At 38.1% G+C, this 23,457-nt stretch overlaps 1 protein-coding gene across 9 annotated transcripts in view; it reads right to left on the bottom strand.

Annotated features, from left to right (window-relative positions):
* The window catches only part of TNRC6B (trinucleotide repeat containing adaptor 6B), a 131,284-nt gene that overhangs the window by 28,440 nt on the left and 79,387 nt on the right, over positions 1-23,457 (bottom strand). For all 9 annotated transcript variants that reach the window (XM_056481798.1, XM_056481805.1, XM_056481796.1 and 6 more), the window contains 8 exons: positions 21,963-22,050; positions 18,196-18,217; positions 16,416-16,760; positions 10,787-13,114; positions 9,201-9,359; positions 5,993-6,171; positions 4,719-4,793; positions 3,326-3,371 (listed from right to left, as the gene is read on the bottom strand). In XM_056481798.1, coding sequence (XP_056337773.1) covers positions 3,326-3,371; positions 4,719-4,793; positions 5,993-6,171; positions 9,201-9,359; positions 10,787-13,114; positions 16,416-16,760; positions 18,196-18,217; positions 21,963-22,050 — 3,242 coding nt within the window. The remainder of the gene's footprint in view (positions 1-3,325; positions 3,372-4,718; positions 4,794-5,992; positions 6,172-9,200; positions 9,360-10,786; positions 13,115-16,415; positions 16,761-18,195; positions 18,218-21,962; positions 22,051-23,457) is intronic.

The following is a 23,457-nucleotide window of genomic DNA, read 5'->3' as shown; positions in this document are numbered from 1 at the left end:
TTTATCTAATTATGTTAATTAATACCTAGCTCTCTATGTCTCCCAAAACCTGCACTGTTATTTTTTGGGATTCAGTATGTAGGAAGACCACTATTTAAGTTCTCCATGTATTCTACTTAGCCTCTGCTGAGAAATTCTTTGAGATAATTCTAAAAACTTGGTCACATGCACACAGTTTGGTCAAGATTCTCCTACAGTCACATGAACTTAACCCCTGAACACAAGACATCAACTGGTATATTGTAACTTCAGACAGGCAATCTCCCTCAACCTGTACACGAAAACACAACCAGTAACACATTTCTGAAACACCCCCTGAAGTCTCTTGCCATTGTTTAGTCAGTAACCTGGTAGAGTATGAGATGTCAATAACAGATGACCAAACTGAAACATACACAGTGAACAAGACATTGACTTTTTCTAAAAGCTTTATCAACAGCTGAAGAACTGACTGGAAGAAGTTTTCTACCTTACACACTGAACTGTTGCCAAGTAAGAATTTTTTGGGCCATATATGGCACCTGTAAGCTATCAGATGCATATTGCTATGTTGGAGTAGATGGAAAACATCTTCAATTTAAAATATGGATGCGTTAGAAATGAACTTTACTGATATTTTTAGTTTCAAAGAATACTCTTTAGTTAATAGCACAGATGGTCTTTCCAAGAAATGTTTTAAAAACACATCAGCACAACTAAGAAGAAATTATGTGACTTTTCCAAAGGAAGTTGGTGATAAATAATCTACCCTACCAATGACACAACACTAAACCTTTATCAGAGCAGACAGCTAATCACTTTAACACCTTCAAGACAGCACTCCTGGAAAAAAACTTCTCAAATCCAGCATCTCTTCTTAATGCCCAATCCCAATCTATTAATATTCACAGCTATGCTACTGCCAAGAAGACATGAAACTGACCACTAATTGCATGGGTTTTTCTTACCCACAGAGCTTTCAAAGCTGATCCAGCTTCATCCTCTCAGATGCCTTTAACATAATTTATCACAAAACACTTGACAAATAACCTACATATCTTAGCTTTTAACTGGAGTCATACTGACCTGAGCTTGTGGTTCTCTGATCCCTTTCTTAACATATCCTGAAAGCTACAACTGGCTTGGCAAAAGCAGTCACAAAGTGTCACCCACAGCTGAGTGCTGTCAATAGCTACATCAAACCACTGCGCACAATGCCAGCAATGTGCTACTAAAAGGCTCATGTGCTCTAATTCCACACAGGAAGCCCTGGCCATTAGTTGCTGAAAAGAAACTGAAAGCGAGGCATAGTTGCATCACTGTCTGAAATGAAACTGGGTCAATGCCAACACAAGATGACTAAGCCACAGAAACACCCTTCTGTGTCTCTGGTTATCCTGATGATCCAATCAGCTCCTCAAACATTACTGAATGATGCCTTGTAAAATACAGAGTGTTAAAAGAGCACCTCTGAAGGCTTGAAGCACAGATTTGCATGTCACTTAGTGCTGAGGCAGCTGCTCAGACTTCAGTACAAACAAGGCCTCAGTGAGAGAGATGACTGTATTCCTTAATCCCATTCACAGGAAATTCTAATGCAACCTTGAAAGGTGTCGTGTGAGTCTTGTCTTTTGAACTTGTCAACTAAAGCTATAAATAATGCAGAGGGCTTAAGAACAGCTTTACCTTATGCAGTACAGGCAACTGTCAAAATGTGAGAAGTTTGAATCACTCTCTACAGTAGGCAAAAACACTTGTGAATGAATAAATATGAAGCCCCGAATTCTCTACATGTAGAAATATAGAACAGGTTACATGTTAAACCATCTTAATAAAAAAAGACCCTATGAGTTCTTGGATTTTTCCACTATCAAGAGTTGAGAAAAACACTGAAAAATGCAAAATCAAACAAGGACTTGAAAGATGACGTTCACTCTCTAGTGTGGGAAAAAACTTCTATTAAATACATCTCTCCCACCACATGCACAGAATTTAAAGAAATAGAAAACTGAATTCCATACAGAATTATGTAATATGATCCTGCACTAGGAGGTAGGAGACACAAACTGCTACTGAGCAAGGTTACTCAAAACATTTGCCAACAAGAGACTCAACATGGTGAAAACAGATACACCCAGTAGGGTACCCCAAATGGAGAAACCATACTGATTTTATACCTTTACCATAAATTTACATCATCCAAGCCTATTAAGCAATCACATGCACTTAGATATTGATTTCATCTGAATGCTACATAAGTTACAGCTTTGTAACATATTTACAATAGCCAGTTGCACGAATTACATTTGAGTAAATAGAAATTTTAAAATAATTTCTCAGTATTTAGAAGTGATTTGAGAGTTCTCTGATCTGCAGAGATTTTAACAAATACATTAAAAAACACAAAGGTGATTGTCAAACAGGGAAAAAGAAAACACAAAATATTAAGTGGTTCTGACAAACCTACTTGAATGCAGCAAACCTTGTATCTTACAGAATAGGAGATATTTAAATGGTGAAAAAAAGCTATATCCTATTTTTAAAGTAGACAAGCTATCCATTAAAGAGACTTGATAGAAGAAGAAAAGAAGTACATCTGCCTCAGATGTTGTCGATCCATCTCTTTTCTGTCTTTGTCAATAAATAAAAGTATTACTCTAGCACTTGAAATAAATGGAACACACTCTTCAAATAAGAAGATCAAGACCAATATAGTAAGAATTACTGACAGTGCATGATGATCAGAGCCAAGGTGCTCCAAGCACTGTATTAGAATACCAAACCCAGACCTGGTATTAGATGCAAGTAAGTCTTCATTACCACACACTACTTTGGTACCACACAGCCCATGATGCTTAAGCTGTGTAGCAATTGTAGTGAAGCTATCCAGAACATAAAATCTAGTTCTACTGAAAAGAAATTTGTAATAGCCTGAGGTATGGAACTAAAGAAATCAATGATAGAATTTTTTTTCCCCCTCACATCACCTCCAGGAAGCAGTAGTAAATGGGATGTCCTACTGACAGGAGGGAAAAAAGTACTCTTCCAGCAAATGAAAAAGGTTTTCACTTTCTTGAAACAGTAACAAGGAATACAAACTTAAAATATTAAAACAGTCTAAAAAAGATGTCTCTGTCTCAAGTTATAGCTCTGCTCTGTACAGGTATACATTCAAACCTTGCACACTAGAATCAAAAGCTCTCAGACAGGACAGAGGATGCTTTTTACACTACCCTTGTATTATGAGGAGTGCCAAATCTAAGGATCAAACCCTCGCAGAGTACAGCATGTCGTTCTCATAAAAATACTATACATTTCAAATGCATTGAAATTAAAATATACGCACCTACAGACAAGTCCATCTTACTGCCTGGAATGTCGTCAGTTTGACTCTGGGGGGGAAAAAGAACACAATTCAGTTCTGACTTCTATTCAATGCTGAGAAATATTTCAGAAAGGTGGAATGCAGGAAGAATATTCTTGTGTTAAGAAAAACTGACCACAAGGGTTTCTGGTATCACCCTGGACACATCTTGCCTCACTCCCCTAGTGCTGTGTGGCAAGTTTACCCATATAAAACCAGACACACGAAAGCACAAACAGAGAAAGATGGACACAGAGCCACTCCATAAATGAACCTGTGCCTTGGTGTTCCAGTGGTAGAGTGACAAAACACTGAAAACAGTGGCCAAATGCTCATCCTCATGACCTGCCATGCCATCAAATCTTGAAATGTGCTGCCACAGGATTCCTCAGTTGGCAGTCTGGGACAAGGTGTTCCCACAGCTTTCAGAAGCATCTACTGCCTAGCAAACTGAATTAGAGCTTGGGAGCCAAAAGACATTGCAAATTAATCCTAAGCATGCCAGTGTCACCTTGTGTAGCCCTGGACTTCTCAAACAAACTTGGTATTGTTATCTTCTGCTAGCCAGTGTTACACAGTATTCCTGCTTCACAGGATGACAACTGGCACAATATTCAGCAAAATATTGTACAAATTGTCAGAAGTTCCTAAAACAATTATATATAATTGTTTTTAAGTACTTCCCTACAGCTCTGTCTTTTTTCCTCAATGATGTGATATTTATTTATTCACTTTCCCAAACAATCTTTACTTACGGATTCATAATGAGCATTTTTTTTTCTAAAAAGACCCTGCTGTAAATTCTTGGCTGTAAATTCAGCCAAGACAGATACAGAGCTGTAACTCTCCTTTTCTGATAGGTGGCTGAGATTCAGAATTAAAACCTTGGACTTATCACAGATGTCTGACACTACAGGCAGCAGCCTCTAGCTTGAGCACTCTAAACAGCATGTTATGAAAATAAAATTTAAAAAAGCCCAAACCCATAAACAAAGTAACAACAAACAACCCACATCAAAACCAACAATCCCCTTGCCCCAAAACCAAACAAACAAAATAAGAAAACACACATCCTCCTCCCATATCTATTACTTGCAAGGAAACTGCAACCTCAGAGCAGGAACTATCATAAAGTAACGTTAGGAATCTAAGTAGATTTGGGAAAAGTAGTGTCATTTTTATTAGTATTTTATTAGTATTAAAGTAGATTAGATTTTTTTGAGAAGCTCTTCTGAGCCAGCTACTACAGGCTTTATAATCAACATCCCAGCATAGCAGATAAATAACTGTGGAACAGTTGATCTTTTGACTTATTTAAAGCTTACAGTTTTTTGAACAAAGTTGGACTTTCTTTAAAAAAAAAAATTTTACTTACTAGCAAGCCCATATTTGAAAACTGTTTGGATAAAGGGTTCATCCACGAATCACTATTTCCTCCTTTTAATGCACACTGAAAAAAAAAAAAAAAAAAAGACAAAAATATTTTTAAGAAACTTCTTGATTCCTTAAATTCCCCACTATCCTTGAGATGTGCATGTTTAAAATGAAAATTCTGGTATCAGAGAAATTAATCTCCTGAAAAAATTACCTTAAGTATTTACCTATTTGGAAACATTTACCAAATATTGTGTCTTGTACAATTGCTCACTGTTACATATTCCAAACTGGTTGAACATTGTCATGTAGAATGTTTATCACACCTTCAGTTTCATTCTGCAATCTGGAAAGCTTTGTGAACATAGTTAACTTTTCCCTCTGTTACAGTTTAATACATTCTTTATTCCAGTGCACACAGAGGAAGATTTCTTCCTTGCCTTTCTTCCCTTTAGCATAGAGTCTCTTGCACAGGCACTGTGCTGACCAGGGTCTCTCTTTAGCCTTAGTGTAATTTACAGATCACCAAACCAATACTAACACAGTTCAACAGTGAAAAAATTTTCAGTTGTTTTGATGGTTAAAATGAAAAAGCTTTAAGTGAGAAAAAAGTCCCTGAGAATAATTTCTGTAGAACAAGAATTATACAACTCTCTACCGTATCACAACAGTATTTCCACCTCTTAGGAAACTGCTCTGCCCTACCTACTTCATGAGAAACAGACACAGTATAGTCCTTCTAATATTAATACAGTAACAAGGTTACTGTACTAAAAAACTTCAATGCAAACAAACCTTAGAAAGAAATTTACTCAGGACTACAGCCAAGCTCCTGCTCCTGTTTGAGGCCAAATGTCAACAACAACAAACATAAATCAGACATAAATACAACAGTTAGAAAATAAGAAGTTCATGTGCCATAGGTACTATGGACTCCAAACTTCAGCAAGCTATGCATGAACAACAGCAGCAGCCTAATAGGAAGATGTGTCAGCAAGAGAAGAGAAATAGCCTTGGGATACTTATTTCCATTTAGTAATGGCTGTGCAGCTTACAAACCAAAAGAATTTGACACCTACTGGAAGATTTATTAGTCATAACAGGTGTAATATTTTAAAGCAAATCCAAAAACCTCCCATTTTTTCACACTAGTTTAAGAGGCACCTTTCTGTAAGTCTGCAAAACCTTCTTAAAAAATAACTATATAATGTTTTAACATATCAGTCAGACTGTTTTCAGATAACACAATAGTAATGAATCATTCAAGCATTTTACCTTCATTTGTGTTTTCTTTCCTCCTTGTCCCCAGCTTGTTGAGTTGTGGGAGGAACTGCTTCCCTGAGAGCCTGCTGTGTTCCAGACTCCTCCCTCCTCCTCCTCTTCCCAGCTGGAATGACGTGTTCCTGTCACTGGCCCATCACTCTCTCCCCAGCCATCTTGCATAGATTTAGAACCTTCAGAAAAAGGAAAAAAAAAATGCTCAAAAGCAGTCTACAATACCATGCAGCTGGTGATGTGGCAGTGCAACATTAGCTGAGATCATCAGAATCCCAAAGGAACTAGAAAAAAAATAATAAAAAATGTGTCTTCACTCTAACAGCTGTAAAAACTTGTGCACGAATTCCAAAACCCAAGAGATTTGGTGGCATGTTCTCATGTCATGTTTTGCAACTATTTTAAAGAAATGTCAAACCTTTAAAGATATAATAGCAATAGGGACCTCTTATACAGATACAGCTGCATTTAAAAGGCAACCTATTATTTCCAAGTGCAAATTAAAGCCTTCAAACCACTCTCAAAAACCAGGGGTGCTGAAGACTCTGGTTCAGGTGGTTCATCAATTATTTCCTCTCCCACTTCAAAACCTTAATACTCCCTTGTCCTACACTCTTCCACAAAATTACAGAAACAAACTACTTTTAGGAATAACAACTAAGTAGAACCTGAAGGCAAGGATCTGACATTGTCCTCTGGTACAAACAACATCAAAAGCAGTTTAATGCAAAACAAAGCAAACCCAAAAACAAACCAAACAAAAGAATCCCTCCTCTACTACAAATTCTATTCCTAACAATGTAACTAAAGAGACTTGCAGAGATGTTTAAGTACATTAGAAAGCTACAACCCCTTCACTGCATCAGTTCAGACTTTTCCCTGCTGGCTTCTTTTCTTGCTGTTACTCTCTAGCATTGACACACAACTTGGAATTCTAACCTTTACTGACAAGCTATCAGGAGCCCAAGTCCTCATCCTGTCCACTATCCAACTGCTCTTCCTGCTCCAGTTCTTCATTCTGCACATTTATTCCTGTATTTGTTTATTTAGTATTTATCTACTTTAAAAAAGATTTCCACCATCATCATCTCCTTTGTAATAACTATTTTTTTAAATGTCTGAAGTCTGAGTGAGGAAATCAGCAATAAAGACATTAACATACATAGCAGGAAGTCTGAATATTAAAAAAGTCAGGAATTGAAGTTAGTCTACCATGGGGATCCCTACCCTGACCATAATGAAAATAAGTACAGCAGCATTTTATGATGGTTTAAGAGATACCTTAAAATACATTATAAATAAACCCTCAGATACTTCATTCAGTTAAGACACCTTTTAAAAGTCTGCTCAATTTGGTACTAAAACTGACTGCTTAAGAAACATGCTGGTCCAACTGCAAAAAGATTTACCTCTTGGCCCTTTAATCATGCTACTTACACAGAAAAGGCTACATTAAATTATGATGACTGCAGAGTCAAGAACACAATCTGGAAATGTTATACTGGGTAGTCCCTGCAGCTTTAAATTACTTCTGGTGACAGTGCTTAAATATATACTATGATACTACATGACCAGAGATTATTCTTCTGCACTGACAGCTCTCTAGGACTCTTGAACATGAATCTGGACAGTGATGTAAAGATGACTTGCCTGTATGACACCGGCTTATTTTTTTGCATTTGTTGAGTAAGAAGGTATCAAGAGCTATAGAACACAAATGAAATTTTCAAGATTTAAAAAATGATTAAAAAATAAAAATAATAATAATAAAAAATTAATATATATATGTAACAGAAAACTGAATTTGTTCCTATTTCTGACAGAATATTTTTATGCAATGCTGGCTGAAGTACGTAAATCTACATTTTAAAAAAGGTGGATACTGATCTGTACTTTCTTCTTTGGCTCCAAACTGGTTTTTTTTCTTTTCTGGTCACAGCTAGCCTGTATCCTGACCCTAGATTTTGCTCTAGAGCTGGGGACAGCTCACATACAGAACAGCATGAGTAGGTTGCAGTTCTTTGATTATGGCACACATACAGATCTCTATGGTAAGCCAGTGACCATGTATATCTTGAAAGACAGTATTAAGCATTAACCAATCAAGAGAATTTTCAACGATCAGTTTCAGAAGTTCTGATTTTGGCCATATTTAGCTATCTTTCTATAGATAAAAGAAGACAGCCATCTAAAATCAGCTTAGCATCCTAAAATGCCAAGTCTATGTGGCAGGCATGGGAAGCCTGCCATCCACAAAAGCCTGCTATAATGATAGCTAAGTAAGCAATGACTTTTTGTTTCAGAAAAGGCCAAATTATTTAATTGGGGTGGGAGGAAGGGAGAAGGACCCAACAACAAACTATCTACACAGCAGTTCATTTCAAACAATTACATGTTGCAAAAGCAATTTCTGGGCTGGAAACAGTATTACAGTGGGCACAATCAGGTAAAGTTCAGTAACACTTGTATATCATCAGTAGTTCCTACAGGAAACTTCACATCTAAATGTTACTGACTTTGGCAATAACATTGCTTTTGTTTGTTGTTTTTTCCTTAAAAAGAATGAAATAAAAATTATACAAATGACTTGCATCATCAAGCATAATATCCACAAAAACTCTTAACAGAGCAAGATTTTAACTTTGAAGTGAATTTTCAAAGTACTACAGTATCAAAAGTATTTCAATATTCATGAAAGATACTGTAGTAGGCATTTAGGTTCTACTACAAAGTGCAGTTCTTAAGAGTTAAATGTTTTCCCACGTATACAATTAAAAAAATCCATTCAAAGCCAAGCTGCATAATCAAACCATAGACAACCACCATGTAATGGCCTCCACAGTGAAATCTGCCAGTACTGTGCATGTCTTTGCCTGATATCATCAGAAAAAGTAACCTATCTATAACAAGTAGGCAGCCAGAGAAAAAAAAACCACATTCCCTTACTGTGTTTCAGTGCTTCCAGAATCAGACCTGCTCATTTAATTGCTTAGTTAGGAAATTTTTTACTACCTTAAAAGACAAAAGTTTCAGTCATTTACAAACACTTAATACTCATCCATCAAAATCCTATAAAAATGTTCAACATTGTTTTTAGGCCTCAGATAACAACTCCTCCACAGGTGACCTATGTCAAAAGGCCAAACACAAAAAAAAAAAAAAATCTCCAAGGCAATTGCAAAGAAACTGGTGTCTGGCCTATACTCACTAGATTTCATGGCATTCGGGGCGTTGGAAGGTGCATTCCCCCAGCCTGTAGTCGATGCTCCTGTATCATCTACTTCACCCCACCCGGGACTGGTTTCATTTGGCTCACCCCAGGCGGACGTACCATTGTCTGGAGCAGGTGGAGTGCTTTTGCTCCAGACTGCACAAAGGAGAAAGAGGTTTCATTACAGACCATTTAGACAATGAATTGTTTACTGCAGTGCAGCCCCACGTCATTCATCTACTGCTTCATTCTTCTTGTTCTGGTTCTCAGCAGCGTGGGTGCAACAGAATTGACAATCATTCACAACAAATTTAGAGAGGGCACTGACCTCCAGGGATGAAGAGAATGCTGTGATGAGTAATATTCTTCTCCCAGGTTAAACATGAACCCCACATCTAATACTGTCCTCCTATGCGTGAACTTTTGTGACTAATTACAAGCATCTAACTTAGGAGTTTCATATACTGAATAAAGGTCATATTTGCAGTACATATTAAACCAAGATAGCAGTCTTTAAAGTGTCTTGGAGTCAGAGGAAAAGATTACATAACAATAATTTCTTAATACATTTCCAGGCTATGAAACTTGTTCTTGTCCTTATTCCAAAGAAGAAAGTATTTTATAAACTTTCTTCCAAAGAAGAAAGTGTTTTTCCAATCATTCTTTATCATACAGCAAAGCCAAACTTGACTAAAAACCTGTCACAGATGTACTCCAAGTGTTAACTGAGTGTTTCAGAGCATGAAGTTTTTGACTAAAAATAAGTAAAGATTTTCTGTCCATTTCTCTAATAATTAAATATAAATATAAATATAAATATAAATATAAATATAAATATAAATATAAATATAAATATAAATATAAATATAAATATAAATATAAATATAAATATAAATATAAATATAAAAAGTGCTATTTAGTCCAGAGAAAGAGAAGCTCAGGGGAGACCTTACAGCTCTTCATAACTATGTGAAAGCAGGCTGTAGCCATGCTGGGGGCATCTCTTTTCCCAAGTAACAAGAAATAGGACAAGAGGAAATGGCCTCAAGTTGCACCAAGCAGGTTTCAAATGGATATTAGGAAAAACTTTTCACCAAAAGGATTGTCCAGCACTGGAACAGGCTGCCCAGGGAAGTGGCTGAGTCACCATCCCTGAAGGTATTTAAAAGACCTGCAGATTTTGCACTGAGGAACACAGTTCAGTCATGGACTAAGCAGTGTTGGCATATTAAGTTTATGGCTGGACACAGTCTTAAAGTTTTTTTGATTCTGTAATTCAACCTTTTCTTCAGTGCTCAAACTGAATATGCAGATTTGTCAGCTAACAAACACTTTCTTTTCCTGGCAAAGTGACCAGTATTCTGATCACAGTTATTGAAGCACAATAAGCAGAGGACTGACGGATTCAAATTTTAAAGACACTTTAAATACAGAAACAAACATTAAAATAAGAATTTGGTTTTCTTTATAGAATACAACTATCAGGAATTGGCAGCTACAAGCATCTCTCCTCTGCATTAAGGTCACAAGTCATATATGGGAGAAAGAAAGAAATATGCTGAAGAAAGAATTGAGACTAGTACCTGATGCTTGTGATTTACTAGTCATTGGAGTAGGCAGGCTCTGCTCCCGTGGGGCCTGTCCTCCTTGTGAGTTCTTGTCCCACAGATTCACATTCTTGTAGTTATAACTGCTAGGATCTCCCCACGCTGAAGTGCCATCATCAATATCCATTTTTCGACTGATTGACTGTGGAGAAGGTTCTTCCCAGCCACTAGGCTCCTCCTCTTTGGGGGCAGCTGGCTGTGGTCCATTGTTCCAGTTTGGGTTTGGAGGCCGCCCATTACTTGGAGTTTGGGGCGGTGGACCCCAGGAACCAGAAGACTCCTGCTGTTGCTGCTGGTGCTGTTGCTGCTGCTTGTTCCAGGAGTTGGGCTGTCGACCCGTCTCGTTCCATGTTGAAGTTCTTTTACAATCGTCCCATCCACCCTTTGAAGCAGAGCTTGTATTTGCACCATTACCCCAAGTTCCAATCTCATTTTGCCCACCTTCACCCCAACCAGACACTGGCTTGCTTCCTGCACTTTCCCAGTTACTGCTTTTCGTTTGGTCAACTTCCTCTCCCCAACCGTTCTTTCCAGAAGACCATCCTTGATTAGTTTGCCGTCCACCCCACCCCTGATCCTTACTAGAGCTGTCATTCCAAGAGGAAGATGATTTTTCTTCTTGCCTTCCTCCTCCCCAATTAGAAGAATTGGAGTTCTTATAGTCATTCCATCCTCCAGTACTTTTGGGGTCCTTCCACTCCGTTGGGGTTGAGAGCTCACCCCATCCAGACTTGTTTTGATTGCTTTGGCTGGGTACATCACCCCAGCCCCCTGAGTTCTTTGTCTGTGTGGCAGAGCTCTCCCACCCCTCAGTTCCTTTATCAGACTTTCCCTCGGGCCGTGGCATCTCTTCAATGTCCCACACGGTATCTTGCTTAATTTGAGTCTGGCCCCAGCCAGTGTTTGAAAGCACTCGGGGGTCCAAGTCAGTCCTGCTCAGCAAGGTCTGCAGGACTGCCTGGCAGTCAGGATGCGTAGGCCTGTATGATCGGCGTCCAGAATTGTGACTGTCACTACTTCCTGCTTTGTGGTTGCTTCCAGTGCTTTGACCTCCAACCTCACTTCCCGCAGAGCTGGAAGATCTTCCCCAACAGGGAGCCTGGGAATTGCCTTGGTTTTCAGGAAGAGGGTGGCCTTTTTGATTGTCCCATGCTCCAGTGCTAGAATTTGGTTGGTTTGGACCACTCCACTCTCCAATCTTCAGTTCATCAGACCCAGACAGCTGTTTCCATTCTCCCTGAGAGACCCCAGATGTTAATTTGTTCCCTTCACCCCATTTGCTTTCATTTGCATGCTGAGGGCCAAAGTTCCAAGACCCACCACCCGTAGACCGGTTATTGTTATCCCAAGAATCACTTCTTGACCCATTAGGTTTTTGAACAGAAGCTCCTTTCCAGGAGTCCTCTCTATCCTTTCCATTGTTCCCATGGTTTCCAGAATTGCTCTGCCCAGAGACTGTGTCAGTTCCAGAAGACCCCCTAGCTGTACCCCAAGACCCAACACTCCCAGTCTTTCTTTCTCCAGTGCTTTGAGAAGGGGTGTCAGTGCTCCTGGAAGGGTTCCCCAAGCCCATTTCAAAGGGCATTCCCTTATTCTCCATAGGGTTTGGTGAACTTAAGTTCAAGGAGTTAGTGTTTCCATTTTTTGGTCCATCAGTGTTATGAATTTGAGCCTGTTCTCTGCCAGAGACAAAGTTAACACCCGCATTTTCCATCTTTGACTGCTGTTCCCTAGAGGTCTGACCTACTGTGCTAATCTGTGCATTGGAGCTACCACTATCAGATTCCAGAGTTCCTTTCCTAGAATTGCCCTCTTGAACCAGTGCTGGCCAAGCAGATGGGTTGCTATTTGGGTTAAAGTTGCTGAAGCCAGAACCGGGACTGATTCTGTCCTGTCCACTCAAGTTCCTCCAATTACCTAGTCCATTGTTACTCTCGGCAGCAGGATTGGAAGATTGAACAGATTTAGCCTTGGGATCAGATTTCCAGGCCCCAAGATTACATTCGTTTCCAGCGCTTCCAGACTGGCACTGGCTTCCTTTTCCTTTGTTACTAGTGGTGCTTCCTGGCAGAGCATTCTTCTCCAAGCCAGGGTTCGAGGCACTGTTGTTATCGGTGGTGTTTTCGGAAGAAGACTCAGCATCTTTGCTGGCAATACAAGGCCACTCTTCCATGTCAGACCCGTCTACAATCACCTTGTCCCAGATGTGAGTTGGGTTGGCGTTGGTGCCGCTGTTGGAGGAGGCTCCAGGACCCCAAGTGGAATTTGCATAATTTGAAGCAGCAGCACCTCCAATTGCTGAATCTAAAAGAAAAAAAAAACAAACAAACAGAACACCCAAAAAGGTCATTAGTAAACCGTACTATTTACAAATACAGAACATCAAATTTTTGACATCAGTTATCCCATTTTTTTTGGCAGAGCATAAACTCCATAGTAACAGCTGCAACAGTATTCATAAGTGAATATATACCGTTACTACCAGTACTGATTCACAGGACAGCTTCCATGAAAATAAGGCAAACAGCTTAAAAAACTGGGTGGGTAACTGCTCTCATAGTCTCAATTCCTATGTCATATATTCCAAAGTAAAGATCACAATTTCTGGTTGCGAACACTTTCAATAGAAGATAAGATCAGCTTTCAGTGTCCTTCTGAGGCTTTCAGTTCATTAGCTTAAACAATGAACATCCAATGAATGCCTTCTGGATCCTCCTTCACTGAGGCCACCAATGAGCAGCATTGACTTTACAGCAAGAACTCCCTTGTAAGCTTTGAATATTGATGAAGAGTAGTTTGTCTTCAACCACTAAAACCCACCCACCAAGAACCAAAAGATCAAGCAGTTCCCAAGTACATTCTGTTCCTTCTGTTGCTTTAACCTCAAATGCAATCTGAACAATAGCAAGGAAGTATGACTCCACTGGTATTTTTATCCATCTATCTTTTTAGCACAGAGTAACCCTTTTATCCCCCCTTCCAATTAAAAAGTTTTCTGATTATATAGATCACAGGAAGAGCTTAAGGAGGACAAAGACAAGCTCAAAAGACTGCAAGGTTTCAAGATTTTGAACTTAGAAATGGTTCAGCTAATGAATGATGCATAGGCAATTCTGAACGTAGCAAGATCTCCAAATCAGTGACTTTAACAGAACATTTAATTTCTGTGAAGACATTCTAAAAGCATTAAGACTAGGGTGCTTGCTCACATATAGTGTGCTCAGACACAATTTAATGGATTGTTTTATGAAACCAGCCTTCCCTTGCTGTATATGACAGCAGCAATAATCATTAACTATTGAAAGACTTTTACTAATACACTTCAAACCTTTTTATCCAAAACTGTGTTGTATATCCTTAATAATCACAGCTACTGGAAGAATTGCAAAGAATGCCCTGCATTGGTATGAGAAAATAGTACACTTGGTGTCATCTTTCAGGGTACTAGTTTTGTCAGGATTTCAATCCTGGTAGAAAAAGGTCCATGTGAAGAAGGATTATGTGTTATGACTTTTAGTATTAAATCACCACCTACACCACCTATAACCATTTGGTGAATGTAAGAATACGAGCAAGTAGGTAAGCTGCATGATCTTCCCCTTTTGGAACCTACTTTTGTGTTCTCTCATGTGGCATGAATTTAACCACAGAATCAATGCATATATGCTCAACCAAATTGAGCCAAAACTGAAGTTCAGTTTCTCAACAGCCAGATCTGAGGTGGGATAAATGCAAACAGCAACAGTGCACTTCACACAAGCACTTTGACAGAGCACCTAAGACAGCCCCAGTCTCTCTCTTGTTCACCTGCTCATTCCCACTCCTCTGGCACAACTATTCTCACATGCTGACATGTATGTTCTCACTGATGTTCAGTTAGGTGAATGGGTAAAAGCCATCCAGACTGGTATCAGCTTTAAAAACCTACCTGATTTAATTTTAATACAAGTCATATCCCCAGCCCAGCTAACTCGTTATGGTGCAGAAAAACTGATGGGGTTAGGAAGGTCTCAAGGACTCCTGACTTACACCAGGATATGGCACTAACCACTAACCACTGGCTAATACAGCCATGTAACCTCTTACTTGTTAATGCACCAATGAAGTATAAAAAGATGAGAATTTGTAATACCAAGTATCAACCTCAAAAAACAAATATTAAATGTCAAATAATTACACACAACTTAAGGAGTCCCTCAAAATACTTCAAAATGGTTTTCATACAGTACACTCAACAGCAAAAAAAATGTTACTCATGAGAAGTTTTGAAAACTTTTAGAATGTTTCACTACCATAAATTTTCCTTAGTCAGTCTATTACAATAACTGTGAAGGCATAACAATACTAGGATTTTATATAGGAACCATAGACCTCAGGGCATGTTTTGTTTTAGGTTTTTTATCAAAATTTATCTCCAAGACATCTGTTTTGAAACTGGTAAGTTAAAATTTTGCCATTGTACTTTGACATTCACTTTCTCCTTTAAGAAATAGCAATTATGAAAGACAAGATAAAAAATCCCTCTGTCAAACAGAGATTTGTTACAAATGAATTCAGGTAGTCAAATCACAAAACAAATGGAATTATTAATTTTCCTAGAATCCTATTTGTTAAGGACAGCCATCCTACCTAGCTCACTTGGTTCTGTACAAGTCACCTCTGTTTTAATTCCAAACCACAGAGAACTAAAAAAAAGTTTGATTTCCACAATGATAAAAAAAACCCCATTATTCCATTGATCTGGAATGATTTTCAAAGAAAACTCAGACATACTGGCATTGTTATATTCTTCTTTTTGACTTTCAAGTATTTAATACTTATTTCTTAAACATTCTTATTTGTTAGAATTAAAGCTGTCCTTGACTTTTCAGGTGACCTAAGCCTTTCTTTAGAAGGCAGGTATTTTGAGTGTAATTTTGCTTGTTCTACTATTATAATTAAAGAAGTAATATGACAGCTCATGCAACTCTCCAATGGTCTAAAAAATTCAGGAGCAGCTGTAACTTTCCCATGCTCATGGAACAACCCTAAAATCTATTTATCTTCTGGATCACAAAAAGAATGGAAAAGTAAAAACAGAACAGCCACCACTTGTACAAAAAGCTTACCTATGTACAAACAATAAGATTACTACAAAAAAGAGTGAGGAGCTATAGGTCATCTTTCTGTTTCATCCAGACAAGACATGACAGACACCTGCCCTTTGCAGACCTGGCATCTACATGTCTGTTTTACGAGATCAGACAAAAATGTGACAAGACAGGAAAATCATGTCAAAGAAACCTGAAGAGCCATTAGGAACTACTCAGTGACAACCAGAAAATGCTGTTTATTTAAACCTTGTGTTTATCTTGCTGCAGAGCATTTCAGCAACCAATTAAAACTACTCAAAATATACTTGAAAAAAATTGAACCTCTTGTTCCATCTAGTAGTAAAACTCGTATCCACTGCTGCAAACAGAAGCCTGTACACTGAAACAGTAGAAGTGCACCTAAAGCAACCTGAGTTTTGTTATATAATGACAAGCTTATGTACAATTTCAGCCATTCCTTTTCTGCCATGCACCAACCCGCTAATTTCACACCATTTATTATCATCACTCGCCTGTTGCAGTCCCACTGTCACTCTGCAGCAGTGCTCCTGTCACTGGTTGTGCGTTGTTTGGGTTTGCTCCTGGTGCTGCTGGGGAGGGAGGCCCTGCTCCACCCCCAAGGAGCATGCAGGATGGCGGAGGAGGCTGCCCACGTTTCAGTAACACTTTGTGGTCCTGCTGGCAACGGAATCGCGGCGGCACCTCCCGAGGCATGTAGCGGGCGGCGCTTGGCGGTTGTCCGTTCGGCACTGCCACCCTTTTGGCATTGTTGCCACCATTGACTGGTGGCGATGGAGAGTTGCCAATTGGGCTGGCAGCCACTGGTTGGCTTAAACTTGGTTTCGTCACTTCGGGCACTGAAAAACAGGAAGGATGAAAATCAGAAGTTTTTTTCCACTTAAACCTGTGTTAGCTACAAGAACTCACTGTGACTCTGCTTTTGTTATTTTGTCTCTGAAACACTGTGCAGCTTCTACCCTCTCAACAACCAAACCCAATTTAATGAAGCAGGAATAAGCGTAGCAGCAGACCTTTTGCTTCCATGTGCAACTCTGTAGTCTAGGATGAAACTCTACATTCATCAATTTTGCTCTAAACCCAAAATTTCTTGCAAATGTAAAGCTGGCAAAGAATATACTCCAGACAGCGAGTAATCTTAAAATATAAGCAAATGTAACTGGCTCCATCTTCCTGATCTTGAACTGGTTTTTTGACTGTTATGCATCATCATCCAATGGGAAATCTGAAATCAGAACCCAAGTTTTCACCTCTTTACTAAAGCTGCACAGCTGCTGCCTAAACAAACAAAAAGATGGGGAAATAACCTGCCTCCTTTTGGATTTGGAGTCAACAAATCTGAGTTCTCTGTGCTGCTCTTAAGCAAGGTAGTAAGCTGACTCTCACCCAAAAGACAGTCCTACAAAGAGCAACTCTATTTGGCTCACTTAATGTTTCCCTGCTGGTCACCTGGTGCCCCTATCTGCTCCTGAGGACTACTGGAAGAGAAAACCACAAATCCTTGAGGAGCTAACACCATCACAAAATTTGCTTAAGAGCCTCTAGACAAACTAATCATAATTAGAAGAAATTTTATTCTCACAAATGTGAGGTCAACACAAGTGGGTCTCTCTTTGGCAACATGAATGCATCAATTCACCACATTTTATTTTTATAAGGGTTTTCTTTGCCCAAGCCTCAAAAAGGTGATGTTAGCCATAAAATCGAGTTACAATTTTAGTCCTTTTCTTTCACAAATGGCAATCATCCCACAAAATTTATCAAAAACTGATACACAAAGAAAATAAAATGTATTTTTACAACAGCTAAGTTATTTAGTTATTTTTAAGATGCTCACTCATCAGTTCAGCTTCTCTATTGGACTTTCATGTGCCTGAATTTAAGCTCCCAAACTTAAATGAAAAGTAATTTTCATTCATTTTGGTACATCACGATAAGCAAGCAGGATTTTTGCTGTCTTTCATTCCCTTTATAGAATGGTTTCAGTCTTGGCTTTTTGTCTAAAACGGTTGTAAAACAGAGAACCGAGTATTTCAGCTAACCTATCTCATCCACAATCCTCTTTCTTTCTTCAGGTATTTTGATGCTGACAACACATCTGCAGAACATTTGTAGCTTCTCCATTTTAATCACCCCAACTTATTTCTTTCCGAATACTCATATTCAGTATTTCATCTTTACTCATAAGTTCCCTTCCTTTTCTAACAGTTTTGATAAAGATCTGAATCTCGGCTCGAATCAATAAAAGTACTCCTTCAGATCAAAGATTCTTACCTTTGGTTTTTTGATCTGTGACCTGCAAATTAAGAACAAGAATGTAAATAGAGTTTTAAGCAGCACAAAACAAACATTGAACATGTTGTGCTAAATCACGACCTTAATATATTAGCACAGGAACATAATTTTTCATTGAATGAAAACAACCAACTGATGAACTACAAGTCTAAACAGTATTCCCAGTTATATACACACATATCTATTTACAAGGTTTTTGAAAGTACTACAACTCCTGTAATAACTGCCTGATGCAGAAGTCTCTGGCAGAAACAATCATACTCTGCTCATGATTTTAAGAACCCAATCCTCCTCCTCATCCCAAACATGGGTTTCCAAAGCATAAACAAACATGTGCTAGAGCATTACAGTTCTCTCAGATTTTGAAGGTGAAGTATTTCAGTTAAAGTGTAACACAGCTTTCCTTCTGTGAGAGTCTCCTTACAGTAGACTGTTGGGGCCTGAAGTAACCACAGCAGTCTGTCTCTCTGCCATCTTCCCATTTCATCTTTCCCAGAATATCTCTTCCAAAGAGAAGTAATTCTAAACCTTACTGGATTCATTTCCACACTTACAAAAAGTACCAGCAACATCTAAAAAGTAAGCCTACTGAATGCGACAAGAAGTCAATGACTGAAATGAGCATTCACACTGGCCAACATACTCAATATGGGTTTTGCTGCAACCTACATTGTTTCAGCATAGCAGATTTCAAACTACAGTAGCAACAAACACATCACTGGTATATTCTCTGGAATCACGTGTATTGTAGCATTTTTTTAACTTGTCCATCATGAGCTCCACTACAGAATAATGAAAAAACTGTAAAGATCATCATGTGTCAGGTTCTATGACATCTATACTTAAATGAAATTGCTGAACTACTCCATATTTCTGGAAAGCACAGAGCAATAGTATAGAATAATGAAAGCACAAGTAAAAAGCAGCTTATTGTTGAAACTAACCAAACCAGAACTCCTTTGTATGGTAAAGAATGAAAAGACAAACTGCACTAAATTGCTATGGCATCATTCCCTTTGGAAAGATGAAAACTGCAATATGCAAAGTAGAACATTCACTAAAATACAAAATCTTAAGGATTGTAACCTCACACACACACCACCCCAAAGCCTCAAGGACAATAAAAATGTATCTGTACCAAAACAGTGTCTGTACCAAGCCAGACCTCAATTTTCAACTTCACTTATGAAAAATCCCGTATTCATCAATTATGTCTTCTATAACAGTTAAAAATTCTGTTACGCACTTAATTGACCCTGATGCTTGACTACTAAAGGAAAAGGGGAAAAATTATTAATTATTATAACCTGGAAATGCTGATAGGTTTACTGTAGTCAACAGTAGACCCATTTCGTAAATTAGTAACTTGTCTACTTGGATAAAAAATATTTTACTCAATCCTTGAAAAATTCTACATGATAAACAAATTACTTTAGACAGAAAAAAAAAAACCAAAAAACCTTCTGCCTATAATGTCTGTTTCTCCTAGTCAAAATGATCTGGTTTTGTGATTATTTTCATCTAAAATTCAAACGCTGAAATAAACGTGACAGTGTCTCAGATTTACTCAGAGCTGTCATCTCTCTGTGGGCAACCTAATGAGCATTGTCAGGGCAGGAGCAGCTACAGTGAATGGGAAGGTGGAATAAATCCCAGCCTTCTGACAAGCTACCAAACAATCCCCTGGACACCAAACCACAGATATATTTAAGCTGTGAATTTGACTGTATAACCTCTCTTTAAGTGATTTTTTTAAAAAAATCGATTTCTTAAGTTTCAGATGATCCAGACAGAACAACTATTTCATGTTAAACAAACTTAGTATGAAAATGCTATCCTGAAATCATTGCTGCTTATTTGGTGAACACCTCCAGAGTCACTAAGAATGAACACACATTTATGTTTTGTCCATTTGGCTGCCTGCTTTGCTATTCTTAACTATCTCCAACGATTACTGTGAAGTTTGGCCTCTAGAAGATTGAATTACTTAGTCTTTACCCTTCCTGAGAGTGTGGCAGAATATGTACTGAACAACTTAGTAGGTGAGAGACCACACAGGAAAGCTGGCAAATCTCTTTTGTATTCAAAGCACCAATTCCTCAGTAAACACAGCACTGCTATCAAGATGATCAGTACAGCCTTTTCAAGTTTCCCTTTTATCACAGAATATCAGCATGCAATCCTCAAGTCTCTACTCTTTATTCATAAGGGTCTGCTCTTTCTGGTTTCTACATACATTTTTTGTACTTGAACAATAAATGGCACCAACACCAAGGCAAAAAGACACTGGAGACACCTTATCTGTAGCAACTGCTCTTTTGCACTGTTATTTGGGGATGTATCAACTGGATGAAGACAACTGATACACTCAGCACTCAGTTTAAACTGATAGACTCAAATTGGTGAAAAAGCCAGACTAAAACAGACCTTGAATAAGCCAAAATTCAACTGAAGTTGGTGCTGTCTGTTCTCAGCCGAAACCCACAGAATCTAAGAGGAAACACTGATCTTTCATCACCTGATCTGTTACCAAAGCAACTGAAAAACAGACTACTGAAAGAGAGTAAAGCCTTTTGCTCTTAGTTTCACACAGTCATTCACATTGGAAGGGACAGCCTCTGGAAATCTAATCCACAGTTCCTACCCCTGTCCTCCACCTGGCCCCAAGAGGCTCCTCAATCTGAAACAATCATCAAAACTGGATTGCACAGGACCATGTGAAACTCAATTCTGAGCATCTAAAGACAGAGGCATCATAACCCCTCTGGGAAACCTGTTACAATGGCTGCCCAGCCACATACATACACAAAAAAGGAGGCTTTTTATGATTAGGTAGACTTGCAATACATACATAATGCCTTATGCTTTGCCACTGGGCACCACAGAGAAGAGTCTGCCTCCACCTTTTTACTCCCTTCCACAAAGCATTAATACACCTTGATGAGATCCCCCAAGCTTCCTCTCCTACAGGAGGAACAGTCATAATGCTCCCAGCCTCTCCTCATTTGTCAGATCCTCCAGTCCCTTAATCATCTTAAAGGCATTTTGCTGAACTTGCTCCAGGGTGTTTGTACCTATCTTACACTGGGAAGCCCAGAGAAGATTTTACTGCTAAAAAGCACAGGAAACACCATAAGAGACTCAAGCTCATATGCCAAGTTAATTCCCAGAACAACCTGCCAGATTTTTTTGCAAAATACAGATCTTCTAACACATCAAGTTTCAAACTCGTTTTCAGAGCAGAAACAATTTTTGACAACTTACAAACTTTCCACAACTCAGACTTGAACTGGCAGACTTCAAAGTGCTATTAGCTACAGAAAACGTAAAATTCGAGTAATACTTAGCAAAAAACAAACTGAATCTTCAGTAGTAAATATTTAATATAAACTTGCTTAAGCATTTTTAAAAAAGAAAAGGATCTTCCTGCTCTAATAAATATTAACTTTATTGCAAGAATTGCAAAAGCTCATCAGTATTTTAATCCACAAACATCTCAAACAAGAAGCAATTGTGTAGAGAGATCCAAAGAAGCCATATTAAGTAACTTAAATACTTTCTCTAAGGAGAAGAGATATCCAAGTGAAACACTTCAGTTCCAGGAAAATGATGCAAAAAAGTATCTTTAAAGAAGCACCACTCCAAACAATAATTTTTAAGTTCAAATACAAATAATTTAGCATCTTATTACCACCAATACTATTTATGTTTCAGCTGGATAAAAGAATTCAAATATCAAACCCCACCTTCTGAGCAGAGTCCTTCTTTTTCTTATCCTCTTTCTTCCTTTTCTTGTCTTCCATTAACTGTTCTTCCCTTTCTTGCTCCTTCTCTCTGTCAAAACATGAAAAACAATGGTCTGAGCACAATCAAATTGTATAAGAGCCACACATAATATAAACCTCTTCCCTGCAAGAAAGACAGCAAGCTATCAGATTCCTCTTATCATACTTCATTTCTATCTAAGGGTTTCTGTCAAATTGTGATAAGAAAAGCACCTTCTAGCTCAGTAGGGCCACAATCATGCCACACGCGGCATAAAGGAAAATTCCTTTATTCAGATCAGGTCTTATATGGCAGTTCCCTACATAAATTAATCACATGCCTGATAGTAGAAAATATCTTCAAGACATTTTGGCCAAAGTACTCTTATAATTGGGTCATGCTATTATTTAACGAAGAGTCTCATGAATCTTTTCATATGGTAAAAAAATAAAAAAAGGGAAGTTGTAATTTAATATAAGATAGTTTGGTTTGATACAACATTTATCTTCACAAGGGGAAGAGATTATTCTATTGCCTGTAGCTATGTCACTTGTAAGAGACTAGAAGTGTCACATCAAATCAAACCTATCATTTATTATACAAATCTCTAATTTAATTTCTAGGTTATTGTATCCACCCACAGAATTTTTGTGATGAAACTTCTAATATAAATTACTTTCCAGGGAATCTATTTTTTCCCCCCAAGAAAATTTTTTCAAAAAAAGGAAAAAAAATTACATGCAGCTGCTATTGTTGTCAAGCCATCATCTTGTTGCTATGTTCTGTACCAAATATGAAAGTACTATGGAATAGTTAATTTACTGTATATATACTATTGGCTGAGTTGTTTCTATGGTGAATCCCATTTTTGTTAACCAGTTCTCTTCACTTCCTTAAAATAAACTTAAGGTCAAGTTTTCAGCTTACCCAGAGTAATTTCTTTTTATAAGAAAAGATTAGGACAAAGATCATTAATGTAAAAAGCAGATTTGACAGATGAAGAATAGGATCAGAGACCCTACAAATGGGAACCAACTAAAAAGTATAATTCACAATCTTTAAGAAAATTTTATAAAAATCAGAACAGCACAACACAAACAAAACTGTAGTTTATAATAGTACTGAACTATTTCTTGTATTTATGCCTAAATCAAAGGTATTTTTTGACCACAGTTTAAAAAACTGAAGAGTTGAGTTGGCTTTGCTGTCACACTGTATAGACTTTTCTTTGAATTGCATCTATACAATAAAGGTGAAAGAAATATCCTTTTCATTTTCACTAAATACTCCAAGGGCAGAGTGCAGAGACATTTACAAAACTGATTCCTACAAAAATATTTTGTGATGCTATGTATTAGTAGCTTTCTGATTGAAGACTTCCAAGAACTCTCTAAATTACAAAGGTCCTATAGAGAATAATACATGACTTCCTGGTTTCCTGAAATTGGGCTCCCTTTCTTTGTGGATAGATAAAAT

The sequence above is a fragment of the Oenanthe melanoleuca genome, chromosome 1A (assembly GCF_029582105.1).
Source record: "Oenanthe melanoleuca isolate GR-GAL-2019-014 chromosome 1A, OMel1.0, whole genome shotgun sequence".
In the NCBI taxonomy this organism is placed as follows: Eukaryota; Metazoa; Chordata; class Aves; order Passeriformes; family Muscicapidae; genus Oenanthe; species Oenanthe melanoleuca.
This window is presented reverse-complemented; position numbering and strand designations above follow the sequence as displayed.